The 26805-nt window shown below is 38.2% G+C and overlaps 1 protein-coding gene across 1 annotated transcript in view; it reads right to left on the bottom strand.

Moving 5' to 3' along the window:
- Positions 1-230: 230 nt before the first annotated feature.
- The window catches only part of Nsun3 (NOP2/Sun RNA methyltransferase 3), a 44593-nt gene continuing 18018 nt past the window's right edge, over positions 231-26805 (bottom strand). The window contains exons 4-6 of the mRNA XM_051191721.1: positions 26060-26214; positions 25022-25143; positions 231-2288 (exon numbers count right to left, since the gene is read on the bottom strand). Of these exons, the coding sequence (XP_051047678.1) occupies positions 1994-2288; positions 25022-25143; positions 26060-26214 (572 nt within the window). The 3' untranslated portion in view covers positions 231-1993. The remainder of the gene's footprint in view (positions 2289-25021; positions 25144-26059; positions 26215-26805) is intronic.

Genomic DNA, 26805 nt, shown 5'->3' on the forward strand with positions numbered 1-26805 from the left:
GTATTTTTCATCAGTACCAAGAGAGTCAAGTTCAGTACCATACTTTGTGTTCAATTGAAGCTTCATGACATCATACAGGAAAAATAATGATATTCAATACCTTGTACTGTGAAAATTTATATTGTGGTTAACTTACACACATACACACACACACACACACACACACACACACACACACACAAATGCACTTTGAAAACTATAGAATCCAAAGACAGGATTTCAAACAGGGGGGGAAAACCCCACTAAGTCAAACTAAACACTTTCTGTCGTTAATCTTTGATATTAACTGAATACATTTGATGGGCCCAAAAGATAAATTATTACTTTAAATACACTGGTCAGATATATTTTAAAACACTGCAGAGAACAAAGGAAATCCCAAAACTTTTCCTAGATTTTCCATTCATTTGAATCCAGTTACACATCCTTGCCAAACAAAATGTATGTACTGAATAGCTTAATGAACAGAACAGACAAACAATATATTATTCTTCTTCCATGGAAATTTGTGTTCCATAGCTGATTTTTTTAAGCTTATTTTTGTCTTGAGAGATGGCTCAGCAGTTAAGAGTGCTTGTTGCTCTTGTAGATCAGAGGATTCCCAGTACTCACACGGTGGTTCACAGTCATCCGTATCTCCAGTTCTAGGGGAACCAAAGCCCTGTTCCTCAGGCTTCCTCAGGCAACAGACATTCATGTGGTACATACACATACACACAGGCAAGACAATCATACATGTAAAATAAAAATAAATAAATCATAAAAAATTTAAAAACTAATTTCTAATTTCAAGTGTGCTTTGTAACTTTTTTCTCATGTTCTATCCTTCCCTCATTCATTCCCTTCCTTTGTCCTCCCTAACTCTTTCTAAAAGAGGGTCTTGCTATGCAGCCTAGGCTGGATTTGAACTTGGAATCCTTCTGCTTCAGCCTCACAAATTGTTTCCAAGAGAAACAATTTCTAAAGAAAATTCCATGATTGAAAATTGATTCTAAAACCCCAGGCACATATATAGAAGCATGCACAAAACTCTTGGGATATGTATATATATAGAGAGAGCCACTCAGTGAATGGTTTGGGGTCTTGGTAACAGATAATTTACTCTCATTAGGCATATCTCTCTTGTGCATTAATATGTGACATCACACTCTCATATAACATTTTATAACCAAGTGAAATAAAAAGTCCCTCCAGATTGCAACTGTAAGATAATCAGATTCTGTAGTACTCATTATGACTGCAATTATGTAACAAAGCACTCCAAATATAGTTCAGTTATTGCCGTTATTAATCATTCTGGTTTTGTTTCAAGTACTTGTTTTATAGCCTGTTGGATAGACTGCATTATTTTACAAGCTGAATGTCGAAAGTCAAACTCGTGCGTGTGAATCTGCTGTTCTAAAGGCCTTTCAACATAATCTACCCTTTCAATTTGTGAATAAAAGAAAATGGGGGATAAATGAAGCTGGTGTCAATAGAGTCACTGACCTTTGCAGTAAACAGAAGAGAGTCCTTAGCACAAAACAACTTTGCCAATAAGAAACCTATTTTGCTAGAACTAGAAATTCTGCTGCTTAAGAAGTTAGCCTTGGAATAGCAATTGTTCTTACAAAAAGAATCTGCACATTTGATGAGGAAAATGGTAAGAGTGTTAGCAGATCCCGTTTTAAGGGAAAGGTTTAAATACCCATGACACAGAATACAGTCCTAAGCATTTGATGTACAGAACCATGTATTCTAATGAATTTACCAAGTAAAAACAAGACATTGATTAGAACAGAAGCAGTACCATCTGTCCCAATTTAAAGCATCACTATACATATATTTGAGAAACAAAACTGTACCTAAAAATTCTTAAGCCTATGCTCTAGCGGGCTGAAGTGCTAACTAAACAGAATTCCAAATGATCCTTGGGAGAGTGGCTCTGTAATTATTTTAATACTAACATGTAGTGAGATCAAATAATAGGCATATAATAACATATCAACAAGACTTACAAAATCCACGGTGCCATTTTCCTGTACTCACTGCTTTTTTTCAGTTTGGCTATAAACATTGGGCCCCAAGCTTTGCCCTTTTCGGGAATCACCAAAAGACTGCATTTCTGGCCGGTGGGGGCAAATGTGAAATCCTGGGAGCAGGTCCTTGCCATTCCACTAATATCCACAGGCGCGATGGTACTGTGGGAGCTTAAGATCTCATGGATTACATCCTGATTCTCCGCCTTGGATAGTGTGCATGTGGAGTACACGAGTAGCCCTCCAGGCCGTAAGGCTTTAATTGCAGACCTATGTGTAATGGCAAAATGAAGAGGTGAGTTAGGTACAAAAAGGAAAGTAGGGGACCCAAGTCAAGGAGATTACAAACCAGCCTTGCTCTGCCTCTGGTGGCAAGAACTCTTTCTGGGTTCTTTTCTGACCCTTATACAGAGTTCATTTGCACCCTATACATAGTTTATCACTGATGAGTGGGAAATAGTAGCCAGATAAATCAAGATGGGAAAGTCAGAGAAAGTGAATTTGGTTGATGGATTGTTCTTCTAAGGGTAGGGAGAAGAGGGCAGAACACAGATAATGTTTTTTTAAGTCATGAAAGTGAAACAGAAAGCCAAGACACTAATTGAGAACAGACATAAAAGGATCATACTCTGTGTACTCCAAGTTGGGCTAACAGGTGGAAATCAGAAGGCATTCACCTAAGAAAAAGGGATAAAGCATTTGTAGGGAGAGACATAAGCAGCTGCTATGGGCTGAGAAACCAAAGTCCTTTGCACTCTACCTTAAAGGGCTCTTCGAGAGTAAGAGCCAGCTTCCCACAGTGTGATATTAGCAGCAAAAGCTCCCACCCTTACAATAAGCCACCTGTACGTTGTTGTTGTTTCATTATAGACTAAAAAGGTATGGCCAAGGATTCCCAGGAAATGATTAATCAATACATAAGAAAAAGAACACAGACAGCAAAACTGTGGCCTAGAAAGAAACTGGCAATTCAATTCAGGGAGCAAAATATGACACAATAAACACAGAAAAATGAGCAAAGATGGATCACTTATAAAATAGCAACATCATAAGAAAACAGCAAGAAGATAGTTCACAGAAATTGAACATCGGTTGCCAAAATAAGGAGTATCTGTAATACTCCTTGGATTAGCCTTGGATAACAATGGCTAACAAATCCCCCATCCCCCATCTTCAAAGTAAGACAACAGGTGAAGTCAAAATAAGCTTGTTCAAAATTCAATTAACAAATTTAGAAAAATAATACACAGAAGTTTTTGACAATGGCAACTGAATTAATGTAATAAGATAACTTTCCATAAATGGGGCAGGATAACAATTCACATGGACGGAACTTATCAAGAGGCTACCATATTCATTATTATCCATGTATCACCTATTATATGCCAAGCATTGTCTAGATATGGGATATATAACAATGAATAAAGCAAAACAATGTAAATACTAACAATTTATTAAAACACCTCATACCTGGTGTGATATCTTATCCTCTAACCCTAGCAACCCAAAGTCTGAGGAAGGAGAACTGCCATGAGTTGAGTTTGAGGCCAGACTCGGTTACACAGTGAGCATTAAGCCAGCCAGGGTTACACAGACAGGCTACCCTGTCTCAGAAAGCCCCAGAGAAAAGCACACTATATCCAATTACAAATGTTCAGCCCTGAATACATGCACATACAAGTAATGTCTAGACTGAGCAAGCTGTATTTTAAAATTTAGGAACACACACACACATGGTAAGACCAACTAAAGAAAAGGAGACCATGAGCTGTGCAGGGCACTTGACAGGAAGGAAAGGGAAGGAGGAAATGATGTAATTATATTAGTCTCAAAATAATTTTAAAAAAATCTCCTCTCCCTCCACTCTCCAAGTAGAGGGAGGAGAAACTACAGTCAGGATATAATATATGAGAGAAGAATATTTTTTTTTAAAAAACTGAAAGTTACAAAAATAATAAAACCAGAGACCTGGTGGGGGGAAACCTTTATTTCCTCAAACATCACATTCTCACAATTGTCTCAGGAACACCAACTATGGGAAGATGAGTGTGCCAGTGACTGAACCATGCCCTCTGACTTATAGAACGGAGTGTAAACACACACTGTCTCTGCACAGAACTGAATTTGGAAACAGGATCTCTAATGAAGTAATTCAGTTAAAATCCAGTCATTGGAAAGGCTACACTAATCCAATTGAGCTAATATCTTTATAGGAGGAAACTTAGACACAGAGACAAAGGAACATGTAAGCCAAAGGAAAAGAAGGTCAGCAGCCATGGAGGAAGATCTTACAAGAAGCCAGTCCTAGCAGCGTCTCTCAGACTTACAACCTGTCACTACTTCGTCAGCTATTAGGTGCACTTTGCCATGGTGGTCAAGGCAAAAATCACAGAAAGTATATGTACATGCATAAATACATATAAACCTATTCACAAGAATATGCGAGTTGGCATGTATGTTTATTTCATGTGTAAATTAGTGGCAGGTACCATGGAGAAAATTAAATCAAGACAAAAAGATTAGGAGTGACTGGGCAGTGGGGAATTGTAACAACTGGGCCAAGCAGATGTGTGAAGGATACACACTCTATACTGCAGGAATAGCCAACAAAAAATCTCCAAGGCACGGCCAAGGAAAGAGGACAGCTGTGTGGCTAAAGGCAGGGAAGAAAGGAAGGCTTTCATGACAGGAAATCAGAGTCGGAGGTGCAAAGGGACCTGTGAATGCTTAGTAAACTTCACCTTATACACTTGCACTGAAATACATCATGGCTAAAGTTTAAAATACTGAGAAAAAAAAAAGAGAAGATACTAAACATCTCCAGAAAGGAAAATGAACATTAATATATAGGTCATTTCAACATTCAGAAATCAGGCTGGAAATAGTCACTGTCTGGTGAAATCTATTTGCAGCTGACCCATCAAATAAATATGCAAGAAGAACTGAAAAACTCAGAGATCAGATGACTCTGAAATTTTTCCTCCAACAAACTGAAGAGGTAAGTCAAGGAGGAGAGTCAGAACCCATAAAAGGGTAAATATAGCATAGAACAGTGAAGGGCGGGAAGCCTCGGAGCAGGAGCAGTGTGTGAAGGTTGGAGGGAAGCCTCTTCAGGCTACAAGGAGAAGGAGGTCACCAGAAAAATCACTGACAGGTAAGAGAACCTACAGATTGTAGATAAAAATCTCAGAAGGAACAGTACCAAGGCTGACAACCATGAAAATGAAAACACCAACGAAGGGGTACTGAGAAATAAATGAGAGGGAGATATGCATAACAGCGTCAGCACACAAAGCACTGATTTTAGAAAAACAGAGGAAGAGGCATGCCCTTGGTTATTAAGAGGAAGAGAGAGACAGACAGACAGAGAGAGACTAAGAAATGGAGGTCTCATAGCTGACTAGGGAGGAATTGGTAATTTGGGGTGCAGGTTTACTCCACTCACGACAAAATGCAGTCTGTGCAATCAGTAGTCACAGATGACCAAGGGCACAGGGTGTAGGGTCATGTACATGAGATGAATACTAGCGACAGGCTAGTAACTAGTACCTACAGTGAAAAAAGAAAACCAAATTATTTAGAGATGTGGGGATGCTCTTTTGAGATCTGACAGTGACCTGGAGGATAAATTAACAAGAGAAACATGTGAAAGTCATTGCCTCTGAAAACATAGGAGGAAGAGTGGAAGGAGAAGAAAGCAACAATTCAGACACTCAACTCTAGTTCTGGATTTTCATCTATGTGGTTAATTTTTATGGTAACACAAATGATAGGGGAGATTTAACAGTAGGGTAAGTATTTGCTTTTCCCACAGCAATTGGTTTTGTATAAATTTTGACTGTTAGGCAAAACTTAATCTCCAGACAGCCCATGTCCTGAAATTACAGACTGTAGAGCAAATTCTAGCTAGTCTTAACAAAACCCCAAGTCAGATCTAGGGGTTAATGCTGAAAGATCAGAGAAACAGGGCAGCCAGCCACTTGTTCTAACCTCTACAAAATCCTCAGAATAAAGGGGTGAATGCTCAGACTGAATGCTAAGTTCCTGTCTCCTCCCACCTTAGACTCCTCTCTGCTCAGCCATATCCCTTTGTCTCCACTTCCTCATCCAGTATTAAAGGTGTGTGACTCCCAAGTATTGGTTTTGAAGGTATGAGCCACCACCCCCTGACTCTATTTCTCTTTTAGACTGGATCAATCTCATGTAGCCCTGGGTGGCCTTGAACTCCCAGAGGTCTGTCTGCCTCTGCCTCCCAGTGCTGGGATTAAAGGGGTGAGCCACCACTGCCTGGTCTCTATGGCTAACTAGTGGTTTACCTCTGCACTCTGATCTTTAGGCAAGCTTTATTTGTTAAAGCACAAACAAAATATCACAATAGGCCACTAACATTTTCTAGTACTTAAACTGTATACACTTCCCATATATCCCTTCACTGAATTAAATGTATGTTGGGGCATTTAAATGACAGACAGCAGTAGCCAATGGCAAGAAGCACTTGATGGGAATCTCTAACTTTCTGCCTAAGGTTTTGAGATAATTCAATTTGTATTAAAAAGAAAACCTTCGTTCAGAAATTAATGTGGCCTGCCAAGTCATGCCAACTTAAGTTTAGAAGATAAATTAAAGATGCTGGAATAAAAACAAAACATAAGAATCAGCCAATACTAAAACCTCATAGAAATTAATTGAAATTTGCATCAAGCCAGGAACATATCACTTGTAAATGGTGAGGCTTGTGTGTCCTTCTACACAACTTTTGTGAGTAGGGAAAAAATAAAAACCCCTCGTGTTTGCTTAAGTGCTAGATTTGTTACCTATGGAATTAAATGAAAATAGTCACTATAATGGGAGTCTAAAAATGTCTCTATTCATATTCAAAACTGCATATATTCTGTGCACAGTGACTATCTAATGTATTTTTTAAAAATTGTACATCTATTGCCATAGTCCATAGGAAATTATCTCAGATGAGCAAAGTTCTAGTACAATTTTAGTAAAAAAATGGCAACACATTTAGTGGCTTAAAGTACTGAAGCCTTATCTCCTTTGAATCTCTAGAGTCCAGTTTACAATGAACTTCATGAATCAAATCAAGGTAGTCCTATGCTGGTGGTACCAGTCACGAATCTTGGCCAGACAATGCAACCAGAACTTTGTCATCACAGCTCCTTGCCTACCTCTATGCTTCTTCTCATCTGCAAGGTTCTTTGTAATGACACTGGTCTACTGAGACATATCCAGAATAATCTCTTCATCTCAGAATCATAATTTAGTCAAATCTAAAGAGCTTTTGCCCTATTCTAGTGACTGGTCATGATTGTTCTTACCACTGGGTGTTGTCTTATTAACAAGTCTCTCCTCTAGTTTCTAGATATAAAGACTGTCCCCCCACATTATCTGCGTCCATATTGTGGAGAGTGAAAAGAAAATATGGATAAATACCTCTTAAGGACTCACAGCATGCATGAAGGGTAAGTAAACTCCCTTGGAAGTCAACCCCCAGGCATATTTTTAAGCAATAAAGTTTGAAAGACCTTAACACACTCACTAGAAAGCTAAAAATTGGGATGGAAAGGCATTTAAAGACCAGAGAGTTGAGAAATACATTCTCAATCAGTATGATGTAGGCCACATAAAGGACAAAGGAAGAACAGACAAGAAAACCAGGCGCTAAGAAGTTAACAGGCTTCTTCCTCCAGCATGAACTTCTGTGCAGTGCCGTTATTCTTTCTGTTTGACTGAGAGGAAAACTAAACTACCCTGCTAACCTTCTCCAAGGGAGCAATGACCTTCTCAATGACCCCAAGTTTCCTAGGATAACGAGATCTTAGCAAATGTGACATTATTTCCCTGTACGATAACCACTAACCACACTGCATTGAATGATCACAAATAACATTTTATTAAGATGCATTATTCACCACCGAGAAATAGTAGAGAAGGGTTTACTTACAGGCACCAAACAGAAAAAAAAAAAAAAAAAAAAAAAGATAGCATGGTATCATGGGTATCATGCTAACTACAACAGAATCAGAGGTGTTCATCCAAATACAATTAGGAGTCTCCATTTCTTATATTTTTGGTTGTGAGCCTAGCCTTTAACAGCTGAGCCATCTCTCCAGCCCAGTCTCCATTTCTAAAATGAGAACTGATAAAACAGTATCTTGTGCTACATATCTTATCCAATACACAATGTCCAAGTATAATGAGAAATTTGGGGAAGACCTATGTGAGGAGGCACAATGCCACACAATTCAATCCCTCTCATTTCCCTAGAGCATCTATCTACATTCTTCCCAGAACCTTCCTACATAAGTGCTCATTAGGCTTAAACCCAATTCGAAATACAAAGTAAAACCCTGCCTCAGAGCAGTGCTGTAGTAAACAGAGCCGATGTTGGTTAAAGGGCATAAAGTAAAATGCAGTGGGGAATGCTTTATAGCAAGGACTACTAACAGAAAGAATGGTGACTCAGCCTCAGAAGTCATTGCAGTGGCCCTTTTCTTTAGTGCAGATCTAAGCTATCCAGCTCTCACCAGATCTCCTTAGCTGTGCAATGAGTGGTGTATGGAAAAGTCTGAAATGCATCTAGTTAATGAAGCAGCTGAAAACAAAGCCAGACCTATCCCTACTGAGGACCCCATTACATACAAGATAATCATGAGTTCATAAATGAAACAAAATCCTTGCTGTGTCTTTGCAAGTTTACAGCGTATATGCGTATGGGACTTCAGGCCTACTCTTTCTATTTTACCATTAAAGCCAAAAGCTATGAATCCTACAGGGTATGTTTTTAAAGTTTTCTTTAGTCTAAAAGTAATAAACTCACACAAATCTATTTATGGTCAAGACTTATGGCATATGGTGTAACTATTTCTGTTTTGCTGAGTAAGTGGCAATGTTTGATTACAGAGTGAGAGTCCCTCTGAACTCTGCAGGGGAAAGCAGGTTATCCTATATACCACATGTGTGCTAGGAACTTTCTCAACCCCATCAAATGTCTGAGCTCTGAAAACAGCAACACTATACCTTAAGCGTTCTGAATCAGATTTTGAACTTCTGTCTTATATTCAAGTAAGCATCAATGAAAAGTTATGTAAAACAGGATCTGTGATATATCTACAAATAGCCACATGGTTATCCACTGAACATTCTATTCAACACTTTGTACAAGGAGACAAATGAAATGCTTATTTTAAAAGGTATCAGAAAGGGTTGATGCCTGTAGCTCAGCAGTAGACCATTGCCCAGCATGACCCCAATCAATAAGGGCAAATCAAAGAACCATCAGATGGGCAGATTTACTAAGCAGTCCATGTACACACCAGTGCCTTGTCATCCTAACAGAAAAAGGAAAACTTGATTCTTTTGCTTTTGCAAGACATCAAGGGTTCCATCCCCTTGACTTCAGAGTGCTTTGATTTGTATGTTTGCATTAAAAACAAAAACAAATGAACAAAAAAAGCCCCAGATCTTTGTTTATAGGTACTAACTAAAGCCAATTGTCAAGGCATTCCTTTCATCTTCGGGAAAATGAAATCCTCTGCTTTTCATTGAAGCTTATTCCCTTCAAGGGTCTACTTTCAGGAGAGAGGCTAAACCACCAAGCATCCTCTGAGACACCGGCTCAAAGACTAGGGAAGACGGTGCTCTTCAGTACAGGAGAGCTCACTCACCTTTAGGTCTTTAGGCTCATAGGGTTCCAACTACCAGTATGTGATCTATAGAAAACAAAAAGGAAAGGCAAAAGGCTACCTGAATTTAAATCCTTTAGAGAAAAACACAGTACTTTCATAATGGCAAGTTTCATGAACTTGAAAAGCTAAACTGAATGGGAGAAGCAAACACACTTAGAACCCTGACAGCTATCCAAGCTCCAAGTCACTGCCAAGTCTTAGCATGTGACACAGGATGTCCTGTCCGGTCTTCCCTATGGCAAACCTTAGACTAAGAATGTTCTTTGTGGAAATGCTATTAAGATCACCTGACATGGAAAGGCTGTAAATTCCTCTTTCTCATCTATTCTTCTACTACCTGATTACAAAACCCGACATTCAGTGGGGAGGAGGGTCACTGTTAATTAGATCAGTGCTTTTAACTGTTTTCTGAATGTAAAAAGGACCAAACTCAAACATTCCAGGAGAAAAGCAAAACATGACAAAAACTTAACCAGCACAGCAACAGTGCCATCTTTTGACTAAAGAAGAAAATAGTTTTAGTTTTCCTTTTTCAACTTCTCAGGTCCCGCCAGGAGGTTAGTGACTTTATTTTATGTCAGCGACTTTATTTTATGTCATCACTGTAATGTATTTTAAGATGTAAAGCAGGCCTCACCTCCAATTTCTGATGTGGAGATAAGGGATCACAGAAGACTCTGCTCTTGATAATATAGGTGATGACTGGAAAATACTGTAACTAATATGTTTATATCTCATTTTTATTCATATCATTCTATTGACACTGTTGAATATCATCGTATATAAATATGAACAAGAGAAAAAATAAGATTCACATGTTGTTTTCAGTGGACAGAACACAGTCTTAGTAAGCTTATCCACCTTGGAGACTTTAACATTACACTTCCAAAAAAAAAAAAAAAATCAATTACGGAAGACTCAGGCGATTACAAATACTTGCTGCTTCCAGAAGAGCTGAGTTTGATTCCATGCACTCACATCAGGCAGCTCCCAACCATCTAGAGCTTCAGCTAGAGGGTGACCCATGCCTTCCTTTGGCCTCTCAGGTACATGTAGTATATACACATTCGTTTATTTATAAAAATAAATCCATTTTAAAAATCAAGTCAAAGTTTAATCATTTTAGACGTTTAAAGTAAACGTAAGAAGCCGATGCTGTAACTGATTACCTTAATCATTTAGAGTCAAGCTATACCGCAGTGACTCTGCATCACGGTACTTTGTAAGACATGTGCTACTATACTGAAAAGAGAATGGGCCACGGGTGATATGAAAATTGCAAGTCTCCTAATCCCACTGCCCAAATAACAGTTAAAGTGTAAAGATGCAATGCCTCCTCCCAAAGGACACTACACACTTGACATATATCATCCCATGACAATTTCACTCTGTGTTTGGAACAAAAAATACAGTGCTTCTGCATAAAAGGGAATGTAGATTTGGCTCCAATTAACTTGGAGCAGGCAAGCGAAACTCTCCAGTTCTTGAACCCCATACAAGGAAGCCCCAATGAATAATCAGGGCTTTGGAGAATCTTCATTCAAGTGGCACTCTGCTCTCTTGGAGCAACCCGTGCTATCGCTTTTTCTGAATAAACTATTTTTGTTATTCTGTAGTCTGGATGCACTCCCCCCTCCTTTCACTGATGTTTTCCTTTTAATATTTTTTTTCTTATTTGACATATGGATCCCAGTTCCCTCTCCCTCCCATCCTCCCATGTATCCTCCCTGCCCTCCTCCCATCCCATTCCCCACCCACTCCCCAGGGAGGGTGATGCCTTCCAGGAGGGATCTTCAAAATCTGTCAAGGCATTTTGAGTAGGGACTAGGCCTCCCCTCCCGTCTCTAGGCTAAGGGAGTAACCCTCCATGGGGAATGTGCTCTCAAAGTCCTTTTGTGCACCAGGGATACATTCTGAATGCACTTTCATTTCATTTTTAAGATGCCAAGATCGTGGAAACATGTAACCTAACCCAAACTGCCAACTACCAATAACAAGCTAAACTGTGTGAAGGCATGTAATCTGTCTTTGTATTAACGCTTGTTTGATACCTAAAGAGTCCTGCACACGTAGTCTTAATGAGACCTTACAAAGTGTACTTTGTGTAGTCTGACTTCATTTATCAAACCAAGGGTCACAAACTTTGACTAAGTTACACTGCTAATTAAGGAAGCACAGACTGCTGACCTAAGCTAATATCAGAACAGGTGTACAGGCTTTACCACTGCTTCCTCCTAAAGCAAACATTAAAAGTGCTAAAATAAGTACGGAATCTAGGGCAACAAGACCTGGGATGCCACATGCATTCATTTTACCATCCCAATTGTACCAAGTCCTCATGGAAGAAAAGGGAAAACAACATGCCTTCAGGCACTTTAATACAAAGAAACCAGAAGCTGGCAGGGCTGAGGCAATACCTGAGAACCTGAATAAAGTGTTGTTCGTGATGCTTGTTTACTCCTTCCTACAAATTCAATTCTAATTAAACGGTAAGAACTAGACTGGCTGCCCTGGTGGGCTCAGGCTCCCATGACTATGGAACCTGGCTGTCTACTCGTTGCCAGTACTACTTTAGGAAGCCTACTTATGTTGTTATTTATTTAAGTCATTATTACATAAAGATCTTTTCTGTTATATCAGGAAGAAAAATATTATGGGGGATGTTCTTCTGTATATATGTTTTGCTTATTGGTTGATAAACAAAATACTGTTTGGCCAACAGCCAGGCAGGAAACATAGACGGGGCTACCAGTGCAGGAGAAGGCTGGGGAGAGGAAGGAAGAGGAAAGGCAGAGACGGCAAGGAGCCACCAAAGTAACAGGTCCGGGCATTCTCAATAAGCCAAGACCATGCGAAAAGACACAGATTAATAGAAATGGGTTAATAATTAAGACAGAGGTAGCCAATAAGGAGCCCTAGCCATCGGCCAACCATTTAATAATTAATATGTCTCTGTGTGCTTATTTGGGGCTGAAGGGCAGTTGGACCTGGCAGAACATAAACCTCCATCTTCAAAAATACCTTCAGTACTACTGAATTTGACATCATGCTGAGCTGCTATAGCAGAATCTAAAATGTAATAATGGTAAAATAAGCAGGTAACTGGGAACAAGTTACAATGCTAGAATAATAACTCGTGCCCTTTTTTAACTTCATTGGACCACTGTGCTCAGATATAGTTAAATATTATTCTGAGCATATCTGCAAAGGTGAAGAGGTTAAATAAAATTAGCATTTGAATTGAGAGTCTAATAAAGCAGGGTGCACTTAATAATATGGGTGGGCCTTGAACAATTAGCTGAAGAACTGAGTTGAAGGAGATACTGACCTCACTTCAAGAAGAAACTCTGTTACAAGCTGATCCTACATTCCAAACAGCTGGACAAAACAGCCCTACAGACTACAGCTAGGATATCTGAATCTTCTTCGAATCCCCCAAGATAGCGCCCCTTACCAGCAGGAAGTAGTTTGGAAAGAACGACGCCCAAATTCCCAAATATTGTGTATAAATGTTTGTTTTCATTTAATTGGACTTTGTTATATAAAATTAAATAAAATAAATAAATAAATAAATAAAAAGAAGAAACTCTGTAGCAGATTGTGATGGACTCCAAGGGGCTCTTTCCTAGGTCTCCAGCCTGCTGGTCTACCCTGTAAATTATGGACTTACGAACCTCGAACCTCCCTAATTTCATACAGTTTCTCTGGACAACCCTAGCTAATATGGCCAATAACCTTTACTATATCAACACAATTTTTTTAATTCACATTTTTTAATCTCTTGATAGAGTTATCTAATCATCATGATGCCATAAAGTATATAAACAATAGTTCAACTCTTATAGAGAAGTTAGCAGCTGTGCATATTCCTTTTGGAATCACAGGGTATCTTTCAAACTCTATAATTCTGAGAACCTGAGCTCTAATTCTGGATATTTACCTCATGGAGGAACCCAACAGCTCCTCTACAGTTCTCTTAAGAACAATAAGAGATCTATTTTGGAAATGGAGACGGATTTCTCTTCATCCTTGTGGGTTCTCCCATCTTGTGTGCAGCCAGCCTTCCTAGCTCAAGTCTGAGCTATATAACAAACTCTATGAGTATATGAGATCTAATTCTCAGACTACAACCCTGCAGCATTTGGGAAGATTCTTCTCTAGCCAAAACTCTGCTCCCAGGCAGACAGACACCAACCACTGTGTAATAAAAGACCTAGTCATGGAATTACACTTCTGCTTACTTTAAAGACTTATGTATGTTTTCCCACACAAAATCATACCTTTGTTGAAACAGGTGAATGAACATTGATTCATCTGTCAAAACCCACAGCTCAGTCTCTGAAAAGTTCACTATAAAATTCCCTAGTCCATTTCCCCCAGGCAACATATTTTCAGCTTTCTGAAAATAATGGCTCTGTTATAATCATGCTGTATGTGCCCATGTATTTATTATTTCTGTTTTGAGGCAGGGTATTGCTATGAAACTCTAGTCGCTTGGCACTTGCTAGTTAGCCAGGCTGGTATAATATTCCTTCCTGCAAGCCCCTGAATACTGGGATTACAGGCAGGAACTACACTATACTTAGCTTGTGATTTTAAAATATAACACATTAAATGAATGTTACCTTAAGAAGGATGCCATGAAAATAAAAAACATTCAACATTAAACATAAGAAAGCATTTAATTTCAGCAAACATTAAAACATTCTCAGTAAAGAACAGCTCAAGCAGCTTCTAACTTTTATGTTGCAGAAAAGGTGAATATACTAGAGGCCATAAGCTTCACTTGGGGAAAGAAAAAAAAAAAAAATAAAGATTTTTTCCTAACAATTGAGTGAAAAAGATTTTTCTAACGACTGCATGAAAAAAGTTTTTCTTCACACCAACATAGGTTTCAGATAAGCCCCACAGTAGAGAAAAACAATCAGTTAAGGGAAAAAATATTCAACATTAAACATAAGAATGTATTTAATTTACATTCAAAAATTCTGAGTAAGCAATAGCTGAAGCATTCTCTAACTTGTATATTGCAGAACAGGTGAATATAATAGAGACTGTAAGCTTCACTTGGGAAAGCAAAATCAAGTTTCTTCCTAACAATTGAATGAAGAAGGTTTTTCTTCATGCCAATGTAAGTTTCAGATAAACCCTGCAGTAAGAAAAACAATCAGTTAAGGAAGGGCTAGTCCCTAAAGCAATATGGCTTTACTTCTGGTAAAGTGGTATTGTTACTGTTTTTAAAGATTCTATTTTTAATTATGTGTTTAAATGGGTATCTTTCTGTGGGTTTGTACATGTAAATGCAGTACCTATGGAGGCCAGGGGAGGGTGTTAGATCCTCTGGAGCTGGAGCTATCAGGAATTGGAAGTCGTTCCTCATGGGTGCTAAGAACCAAACTTTAGTTCCCTGAAAGAACAGTACTCATTCCTAATCACTGGGCCATCTCTCCAGCGCCCAGTCGGTAACCTTTAGTAAGTAACTGGACTCCATAAGAAAGTAATTAAAAAAAAACATGGTTATTGCTATAAAAATGACATATGTGGTAACAAAAACACAATTATGTCATCTTAAATACAAATTATCTCAGATCTTGCCTTTTTATTAAGAAAAGAGAAATCTAACAGAATACATTTAAAAATGATGGGGAGGGCAATTGCATCTAAAAATAGATCTATTTTTAAAAGAAGATTTTTGCCTAATTAGGTGGAATAACAGAACCAATTTAATCACTAGTCTATAGTTTGACAAACTATAAAAGAATTCCTGACTCCAAATTTCCTTTAAATCTCCAGCCCAAATGTCCAACTCCGGTGTGTCCATCCCTTGTCTCCCCGGGACTGGGGGGAGGAGCTCTATCCTTTCTTTTACCTTTCCATCCTGGGTCTGTCTCTTTCCTGGTACACCCACAGCTTCTAGTATTCCTTTCCAATTTTCCTGCGTCCCTTCCTTTTCAGTGGCTCTCATTTCTTTCCTTGCCCACTGCCTGTTTCTCTTCATTCCCCCCCCCCATGAGTTTACTGTTGCTGCTGGAAAACAGCAGCCTGAGCATGGAAGCAAATCACATCTCCCTGTGTGATTATGCACTACGACCTCGGAAACATTAAGGTGAAAAGTTGGAGCTCATATGTGCAATCTATCAAATAAATGCAGATCTGAAATTAAGTTTCAGGTACTATAAACACCCAAACACAGATATTTCTAGGTTGATAGCTATCCAGTGCTATCATCAGTTTTAAAAGTATTATTTTACAAGCCTTGAGGGTACCCTTTCCTGTGCTCACAGTAAGTAATCAAATTTCTAGATAGCAAACTGTTTATTTTCAAAGAAGTTCTGTACATTCAAGATAAATAAACATGACCGAGCTTGCTATTTTCAGACACACCATGCCCAGTGGCCAGACTTTTGTCAGTATAAGAAATGAAACCACACTGATAATTAACCATCTCTCTTTGGGCAGTAAGTTTTTACCTTGAAGAAGGGATATTTCTTACACTGCACTAGGAGAACAAAGAAATGACATCAGATACTCCTGAAGCGGATTGAAAGAAGCCCTAACACACTTGTTTCCAATTTCCACTAGAAAATCTCAAGTTTCTTGTATATTTAGAAAATTTACCTCATTAATAGGTGTCTAGGAGAGGAGAGAGAGGTTAAGTATTGAAAATTCTCTGCTTAAGAATGAAGTTAATAGATTTAAGACCACTTGCTTGAGTTAGCCAAGAGTGGCAGCACACCAACAACTCTGCCTAACGTCAAGATAGGGTGCTTGGTTTTCCCCATGAAATCTCACTCACACAAAGAGAGAAAAAATTAAGTCTTTGAGCAAATCAAGAGAACTAGTGTTTGTGATGGAGAAGTTCTGGGAAGAACTGGACAGGGGTGACTAAGGTATGGGTTTGATTAAAGCACTTCTTGAAGACACATAGAAAGTAAAGAAAACCATCAGAAGTGATTCAATTTGGGCTCATGACTAACACATTTGTCAACACAGAACTATTGAGTAATGATTTTGAAATACTATTTTTAAGTAAGGAATGGCTTTTAACTTAAAATCTTTTAAATAAGAAATGGTCTTTAAATGAAATGCTATGCTTTTGCTTAAAGATATGACATCTAGCTATATTTTGGGTACAGATTAAGGGGCTCTAAAGATCATCTTATATATTCCATCAAGATGTTTCCTGAATCAATGTTATACGTGTTCCCTGAATCAGTGCTCTTGAACCCAGTCTTTATAGATGCTCCCTGAATAAGTGCTCTAGAACACTGTCTTTATAGATGTTTCCTGAAGCAATGTTCCAGAATACCATCTTCACAGATATTCTCTGAATTAGTACTCTAGAACCCCATCTTTACAGATGTTCCCTGAATCAGTGCTCTAGAACCATGACTTTACAGGTGTTCTCTGAATCAGTGTTTTAGAATCTTGTCTTTATAGATGTTCTTTAAATTGGTGCTATAGAACCTTTTCTTTATAGATGTTCCCTGAATCAATGCTGTAGATTTCCTGGCACTGTGGATGTTCCCTGAATTAATGCTGTAGTTATGTCTTTACAGCTGTTCCCTTAATCAGTGCTGTAGAATCCCTATGTCATTGTAGATGTTCCCTGAACCAATGCTGTAGAATTTCTGTCTTTATAGATGTTCCCTGAATCAATGCTATAGAATCCCTATGTCTTTACAGAGCAGAGTCAATTGACATGAATAATTCTTTAGAGAAAGACAATGATCTCCTCTTAAAGAAAGAAGTCGTTTGACTCCTGCAGTGGTCAGATTAAGATAATTAAAAGCCTGAAAGATTTAGTGACTGCATGCTAGTGAATCCATTTAGGTCAACAGCATGGTAAACTCAGGTGCCTGTAGTGAATGGTAGAATGGGGTCAAGTATCATATCCTGACTCTCATGGAAGAGCTTTGCAGGGAAAGCTCATTAACAGGGTGCACTCGTCCAGTCAAATTTGTCAGGTGAAGGAATAGTTGTTCCCAAAAGAGAGAAGTTTCAAGGAAGAATATGAGGCACCAAGCAGCACATGAGAACAATAAAAGCCTGTGCTGTGGAGCACACTTATGCCAACTCTTGAGAGGCACAGTAGGGCTACAGACTGTTAATGGCTTCTGTGGAGAGCCAGTCAGTTTTACTACAGCTAGGGCTCCACGTAGGCCAACCATGCCCAGAAGCAAATGGAAACCCAAACTGACATCAATATGTCATTGAAAAAAAAAGCAAAAACAAAACAAACAAACAAACAAAAAAACGACAAGAAGTTGTTAGGGGAAGGGAGGTGGGGGAGGGCCTGGGAGGAGTTGAGGGGGAGAACTGGGCTCGAATAGGGTCAAAATGCAGTGAATGAAATACTCACATAATTAAGACAATATTTTTATGAGATGAAATCACAATACTGAAAAAGATTATATCATTAGTTCCCTAATAATGGGTTATTTTCAGTTACACAATATAGCGTTCAAATTAAATACGAGTCAAAGGTACTTTGACTTTTAAGTAGAACCTGAGGCTAAGGGCCAGTGGTAGAACAGTTACTAAGCATAGGCTAGGACCTGGATTTGATACTTAGCAATGAAAACAAAACGAAACAAAACACAGGCTGTATACAGTCTGACTTAAGAACAAATAGTTTGGCCAACGAATAAATCAAGTGTTAGGCCAGTAAGATGGCTCTCTAGGTAAAGGTACCAAGCTTGACAACCTCAGGTCAATCCTAGAACACAAAAAAATTGCCCTTTGGCCCCCCACTCATGCATATGTGGCTCAAGATAAGTAAAGCAGGAAAATAAATTAATAGTGATAATACAGCCCGATTTTTCTCTTTCAAAGTATACCTATTTACTTGTATGTGTGTGTATGGTACTGTTTTTCTTGTGTTACCTGCCATCTAGCTATTTTCTCTGGACAATCTGCATGTTTTCCTGAGGATATTAAAACTACATACTTCATTATTTACAGTGCTTGGCACAGTCCCATACAAAGTAGATAATTAACAACTGCTTAACAAATTAATAAATACTGATAAAAATCCTATACTAAGTTTGTATTTCATAGTACTAGAGACACTTTTACTAACCAAAAACCTCAGTCAGTTTTCATGTATGAGTGAACACAACAGCTACAAACTATTGGGCTTGATTTCTCCTGAACTTACTTTCTAGAATTTCATTTAGTTTAGAAATTCTGACAACTATCATTGAAAAAGACAAATGTAAAGGCTGTGTATAGAGATCAGGAGGGGTGTATAGACCTAGCAAGCATAAATCCCTGAGCCTAATTCTCAGTACCAAAACCCCCTAAGCCAAACCAAACCAAACCAAACCAAATGATAACTATCAAAGTTCATTCTGCCAAATTATAAATGATTAACCACAGAAGTTCTACTTTCTAACCCTAACTTTTAAAAAGAAAAACAAAAAAGGAGAAAATGCAGGAGGAAGGAGAAACTCAGTGTTACTATCATTTGCAGGAACAGTTTGCTTTTGTTTTCTGAATTCTAAACATGTATGACATAACATGTGATGACAACAGACAAGGCAGACTGACAGGACCTTAGAGGAAAGAATGCTTCACAGCAGAAACAGTAAAGAAACCTCCCACAGTGACATAACCATGCAGCCTGTGATCATTCTTCGGACATGGGACTGACTACTTTGGTCCACCATATTGATAAATGGTAAAAGGCCCACACTCCAAGTCACTGGGAGTCTCTCAGCTTAGCTCCGGAGCATCAATGAATAAAAGTTGGTGATTTTTTTTTTTTATTGCTTCTTTTAAAACACAATTCTTGCTGTCAGTGTACCAGTTTTTAAGACTTGTTATCTGGGTGATTTATACAAATTTTCAAAACATTACCCAATAATCTAAGCTTCCTCTTTCAATGACTCCTCAAATTCAATTTTACTTGTCAAGGAGTGAGAAAAGAAAACCGGAAGGGGTCACTATTCTTTGTGTGATTGATTTTCTTATAGGAAATGGATGACATGATACATTACTGCAATAAGATACCTATATTTTTGTGATAAATCATACTCTTCAGTTAGCACTTTCCCAAGCCCAAATCGTGTAAGTTTCTCCTGCACAAATATCAAAACCACGTTCTGGAAAGATGCAGTGTTTATCACTTCCAGCATTTTTCCTCATTCTATATTGTTCTGAATATATTGAGATGTAAATGGAATGACAGAATTCTACTGTGTAGTGTATACATGCACGACACTCACTAGCAGTGACTGGCTCAGAAATTATCTTGAGAAGCAACAATAAAGGTATAGTTTAAACAGCATTCTATGAAGAAAAATTGGGTTATGCTCAATTATTCCTTTAATTCTTGCTCTTCACTCTTGTATTCTGAGAATAGCTTAGGACAGTGGTTCTCAACCTTCCTAATATTTCAATCCTTTAATATAGCTCCTCATGCTGTCGTGACCCCAACAGAAAAAATATTTTTATTGCTCTACTTCATAAGTACGATTTTGCTACTGTAATAAATCATAATGTAAATAGTTTTGGAGACAGGTTTGTCAAGGGGTCACGACCCACAGGTTACGACAGACTGTCTCAGGGACTATTTGTGTGATAGAATGTTATATAATGTGTATGTTCATCCTTGAAAAACTCAACAGAGATTTTCATATAAACCAGAGTCCCTACTTAAGTTTGCAATTAACTCACATGCTTGGGGATCTGTCCTCTGTCATCATGGTGTTATTCACGATTTTAGCCATCAACCAAAAAAAAAAAAAAAAAACAAAACAGTAGAGTAAATTACTATTGCCCTGACTACATATAATACTGCACATGCATTTGCTTTTAAATGATTTTATGAGTGAGTGTAAGTGCTGAAGGCCAGCTTAGGTCAGGTGTCTGCCTGTCCTGCCCATGGTTGGCTCTGGGGGTGTTCTTCAGCACCACAAAGCACCCCCACCAACAAAAACCAGAACAACTTGCACATCGTCTAATAGCTCTTTCTAGAAAGGAACATAAAAACCTTCCACTAAACAAAGCACCACTTTTCATTTATACACCACATAAAATATGCAAAATTAATATATGCCTATAGATCTTTAACTTTCAAAGGCTAAATTTTTAAACCCTATGAAGATTACCTATCTAAGGGCTCGTTAAAAAAAAAAAATTCTGGGAAGGTCATGGATGGCCTGATCTAGAAAGATCCTCCTGTGCCAGCCCCTACAAGTGCTGGGCTCTGCCTGAGGCACACGTCTAGACACTGCTTCTCTCCTTTCTTAGTTCCATCTTTTGTCACGTATTAGGCCAGACAACATGTTTGCTTTCTTCCTAACTGCTTTTTTGCATAGATCTATCACTTCTTTACAGTTTGGCTAAACCTTATACGTATAAATTTACTCTCTTGTAAGTTGCATATAAATCTATTTATCTCACATTACAGAATAAAATGATTATACCTATTCTTGAAAAAATAAGTATGCAAGGAAAATTAAGAACACAAGCCAAGAAACTTCCTTGTACATGACACTGGTATCTATGATTTTAAAAATTAGCATAGTTCTTTTTTTTTTTTTTTCTGAAGTAGAGAATAGGAGGGAGATAAGGAAAGATTGTTTGGTATGCTTTATCTTTTTAACCCCATGACTTGTGTGTATCAGGAAATCGGATCTTTATTACCCTGTGTGTCTACAGCTTATGTATTTGACTCTCTGCCCTTTTCATCATTATCACTTAGCCAGATACCAATTTCAGCTGCTTCTAGTCAACTCTACCTCCAGAGCAGCCTCAGATTCAGAGGCAAGGCTTGCAGGCTCACGGCTCACAGGAGAGGATGGATGACAACTACAGGGATGGCCTTCCCCATTAACATATGATGATGTGGAAACAGACACCAATCGTGACTGACAGTCAGTTTGGTGCCGTCAGCCTACTTTAGCATAAGCCACCTTTTGCATCAAGTTAAGAAGAGTAGAGTGCCTACTAAGGAACAGCTTCAGCTTTCAGGTCATAAGGGGTGAGGTATGTGATGATCTTCAAATGACTGAAATGCTATTGTATCTTAAAGAAAATTTAGTACATGGAAAAAAAACATAAAGTCAAACCAAAAGCAAGCTTTGTCTATATAAAAGCTAAAATCATCAAAACATATTATGTAAATTGCTTTACATTTATGCCTAGTTATCTTGCAGCACAATAAGGATTACAAGGTTATTCTGACCAGATTAACTTTGGCCAGAAGAATTATAACTCTGTATTCCAAATATTAGGCTTTCGAATTTACTATTTTAAAACAATTATTTACTGAGCTCCTTTATTTGTTTGGCACTACTTTGAGAATAAAAATTATTCTCAGACCCACAGAATTAACTAGCAGGACTCATAGGTGCTCACAGACACTGAATGGAAATCACAGACCATGCATTTGTCTAAACTAGGTCCTCTGCATATATGCTCTGGTTTTATAGCTTGCTGTTATTGTGGGACTCCTAATAGCATCTCTGATGTTTTTGTCTGTGCTTGGGACCCTTTTCTTCTTACTGGGTTGCTTCATCCTGCTTTGATATAAGGGTTTGTATTTAGCCTTATTATAATTTGTTATGCCATGTTAAGTTGATATCCCTGGGAAGCCTGTTTTTTTTTGGGGGGGGGTGAAGGGGTGTTGTTTGTTTGTTTAAGGGAATAAAAGAAGAGGATCTAAAGTACAGGAGGTGTGTGTGTGTGTGTGTGTGTGTGTGTGTGTGTGTGTGTGTGTAGGGGCTGGGAGGAGTGGAGTACAGATAAGGGAAACTGGTTGGAATATAGCTTATATAAAGAATAAGTAATAAGGAAGCATAAACATCTATTCTCCAGGACGCTTACAGTCTTGGTGAAAGAAAGATAAACACAGGCAAATGTCAAGTCACACATGCACTTTTATTTATTTATTTTTGTTTTTCGAGACAGGGTTTCTCTATGTAGCTCTTCCAGTCCTGGACCTCACTCTGTAGACCTTGAACTCAGAGATTCACCTGCCTTAGCTTCCCTAATGCTGGGATTAAAAGCCTGTGTTCACCATTGCCTGGCTCACCATTTTTAATAAAGGTAAAGATGTCATTAAAATTCATTGATTAAGGCTTCAACAAATGGTTAGCAAAGCTGATTCTTGAAGAACCAATCGCTAGTCAGAAGGGAAGGTTAGAGTGATTTAGAACTCTAAAGCAAAATAAATGGGAAACGCATTGGCCTTGAACCTGAAAACTACAGGGACTGCATGAGGTTCCACTGCCTTGCAATACACAGACATGGAGAGTCTTGAGATAGTGAGGGATAATGAAGAGGCGAGTGAGCGGGGTTGAAGTGTGGCCTTGACTATTAGGCTAAAGAGCTGGCAAAGCTGTCTGATAAGGAAGATGTACTAAAAACCTGGCAGGATAATGAGGGTTCAAGTTTGCATTTCAGATGTATTGCTTCACTGTGAAGAAGGAAGTGGTAGAGCTCATGACCGCAGCCCTGTCAGAGGCCAGCAGAAATCATTTCAGTGATAGATACCGCTAGCATCTAGGTTAGGCTGGGAGGAACTGAGAGAACCAGTCAGAGCCGACATACCTAACAGTTACAACAGAAACGTCTAAGTGATTGATTGGGTATGGGAAAAAGGGGGTACTGAGGATGGCTTTCTAACTTAGGCAAAGACAGCATGTTATTTACTAAGACAGAAAACAGGAAGATTGATAAGGCTCTGTTTTTGTTTTTTTATTTTGTTGATTTGGGCAGTGGGTCTAACAAAGCATTAGAAATTATGAGTTTTAACTTAACTGAGACAGAGCTCTCTGGTAGGTTACTGAGTGCCTAAGTGCAAGGCTATGGAGAAATCTCAATTTAGATATATATTTGAAAGATAACACTTTACATCATTTGAACCTGTCATGCAGTAAAATGATATTAGCGATTGATTTAAAGAAACACAAAGTTTTGTGAGCTAAGTAAAAGTTAAGAAAAGTACAGAGAAGCTACAACTGCAGGTAGGGAAAAATAAAACAAGAAAGCATAATCACACATGTCAAGAGCAAAGAATATTCGAAGAGAGAGAGCAAGTAGTCAACAATGTAAACTGTAACAGACATCATATATGTTGGCCGGCAATATAAATATAATCAAGAAAACGGCCATGATGCCTGTCCACTGAGACAAAGAACAGCATGTAAAATGTTTTTGAAAAGGAAAATAGTTCATAGAAATTGAGAACGAAGCAAATCTATACAGAGAAACTGAAATATTACAAATAAAAAGTACAAGAACCTATGCACATAATAACACCTCCTATTTTTAATGTGCTTTTTAATCCATACTTAATTGCATACACAGAGACTGATGCAGAAGGTTTACAGGCATATAAACCAAACTTAAGTCTGATGGTTAGCTTTGTAAAGAAAGCTGGTATGTGCTTGGGTTTGTGGCCAAGAGGCTTACATCATTTGATAATTTTTACACTATCAGTATTTCCAGATATTATAAGCATATTTAAGAACACATTTTAGCTGGGTATGGTTGCTCATGCCTATAACTGGAGAACTTGAAAGACTGAGGCAGAAGGATTGAAACGTGTTGGAGGCCAGGCTGGGCTACAGAGCAAAATACTGTGACAAAAACAAACAAACAAACCCCAAGAGCGAGAAAGGAAAGAAAGAAGAAACAAAGGAAGGAATATTAAAATCCTATCAAATCTGGGCAGGTGAGGTGTGTCAACAGGTAAATACATTTGCCATTCGATAAATACCTGGATTCTATGGAAAAAGGAAAGAATCAACTTCCAAAAATTGTTCAGTGACCTCTATGTTCATAGGTCAGTGCAACTATGGTGTACACACACATACACACACACAAAATTATAATAATAAGCAGAACAAGTAAAAATTTAAAAACCTGTCAATTTATTTTAAAAGTAAATTGAGTGAAATTAAGATAGAAAAAATATCCATTTAACAATTAGTAGATATTTAAGAGCTTTAACAAGAAAAGGTTTGTAAAAAATGAAGCAAGCTGAAAACAATAAATTGAGATGAAATGGGAAGAAAGGCATTAAATAAAATAGAAAAATCGAAGAAACTGGTAAGTCGGTAGCAGAAATAACAAATAGTAAAGGATAATTCACGTGAGGTAAGAAGGAAAAGTTCTCCAGAAGCCTCACTGCCTACTCACATCATGAAATGTTTTGCTTGTGACCTTCAGAGGAATTAATCAAAACACCTTTAAGGCCAAAGCAGCTTTCCACTTGCCTGCTTGCCACGCTTGGCTGCAGCTATTTAAATTATATCAGGAACCCAAATAAGCTTCTGAATAAACAGTCCTCACCTTAAGAGCTCTACCTGTAGGACAGGCAAATTGTTCCTTTGATGGATCCTACAGGCAGCCTTCTGAGAATCAGACGAGAACAGCCAGCTTCGATCATTTGAACACGGAGCATCAACTAACACCTGGAGAAAACAAAGGCAAACAATGCAAAAATACTTAGGATGAGGTATATGGAGCAGCTACATGGCAAACAGCACATAAATAAAAACCACTGTCTTAAGGACCCAAATATATGACATGCTAGGTCCTATATATTTGTCTGATAATTTACAGAAATTTTTCCTATGCCGTGCTAGTGATTGTTTCAATGGAGAGGGAACCTTACAGACTAAGTGTCTATTGATCTCTATTATTTGAATTTAATATTTTTTTCTGTTTTGGGTTTTCGGGTCAGGGTTTCTACGTATTGCCCTGGCTGTCCTGGAACTCACTCTGTAGACCAAGCTAGCCTCTAACTCAGAGATACACCTGTCTCTACTTTCAGTGTGCTGGGATTAAAGGCATGTACTATCATACCTGGCTAAATTTAATATTCTTGATGACTACAGCTATAACTTAAAAACGTTACTAATCTTCAGAAAACATAACTGTATTTCCGAACCCACAGTACTTTTGTTATAATTGTTTTTTTCACCATAGTAAAATTATACATTGTTGGAGGCAGAACCCAGGGTCCAGTAGTTATTTTTATGAATTAAAAATTCAATTTTAACTTACTGAAATGGCTTTTCTTTATCTATCAAAGTCTGGTATGAAATGTTACTGAATTCAAGTAAAATGTACAAATGGTTTTTACTGGCTCAAATGATAACTGGTCATTTCCAGAGTAACTCTGAGGTACCAGAAAATAGAAGACATTCTACAATCGCCAAACCCAGTGTCACTTTGTCCACTGAATCATACTAACCATCCACTTTATCAAGGTCTCCCACAACACTGAGAAAGTGTACCATCTGGAAGCAGAAGGTGAAGAACGACAGAGAACACAATACCACATCACCAGGAGTCTGTCAGTTTTTCACAGGACAATAAAAGTACCTTGTCAAACGCTTCAGGCTGGGCATCTCCCATTTCTCGGCCATCCAATTCCGACACTTTAATTGCATTTGTCAAAGACTGTGGGATGAAAGATTCCAACGTCTGTCTCAGCCATCTCACTCTCGGACTATCATATTCGTTACAAAGAAGATAACCTAAATATGAAGGATTCAAAAGTTCCAGGGTTGTCCAAGATAATATAATTGGTAAATTTTTACTTTGTAGCAGATACACTTCAGAAAAATCAGACCTTCAGAGTTTAATACAGAGATAAGGCTCAGAGGTAAGCATTATGGTAACTTTAAAAACAAAAATGCATCCTTTTAAAATATTTACCATGTTAGGCCTCACATCCTCCCTGAAGCTCTCACGTTTATTCAATCAAGTTTAATTTGCAATGTGAAAACTTACAGATTCCTAGAGATGCTGTACAAACAATAGCTCATGTATAATTTTCACCGTGAAGTACCAGCTGTTGAGAGTCGGCAATGTATTCTGATAGGTATGTAAAGTTCCTTGCTGGTACAGCACATACATATTAAATGAAGGAAAGTAATAACAGTGTCAAATAAAAATGGGCAAGTATATAAGCTACCAGTAAGAAAAACATGAGTTTAAATTGTGAGCTGAGGGCCTAGGAAAGCTGTTTAACTCTGTGATGGCGGTTTACCTTGTGGAGATGGGTAAAATGGGAATCATACTTCCACATGGCTGTTGTGAAAGAACTGAGAACAAGATGCTGGCTG

The sequence above is a fragment of the Phodopus roborovskii genome, unplaced genomic scaffold, assembly GCF_943737965.1.
Source record: "Phodopus roborovskii unplaced genomic scaffold, PHOROB, whole genome shotgun sequence".
Taxonomy (NCBI): domain Eukaryota; kingdom Metazoa; phylum Chordata; class Mammalia; order Rodentia; family Cricetidae; genus Phodopus; species Phodopus roborovskii.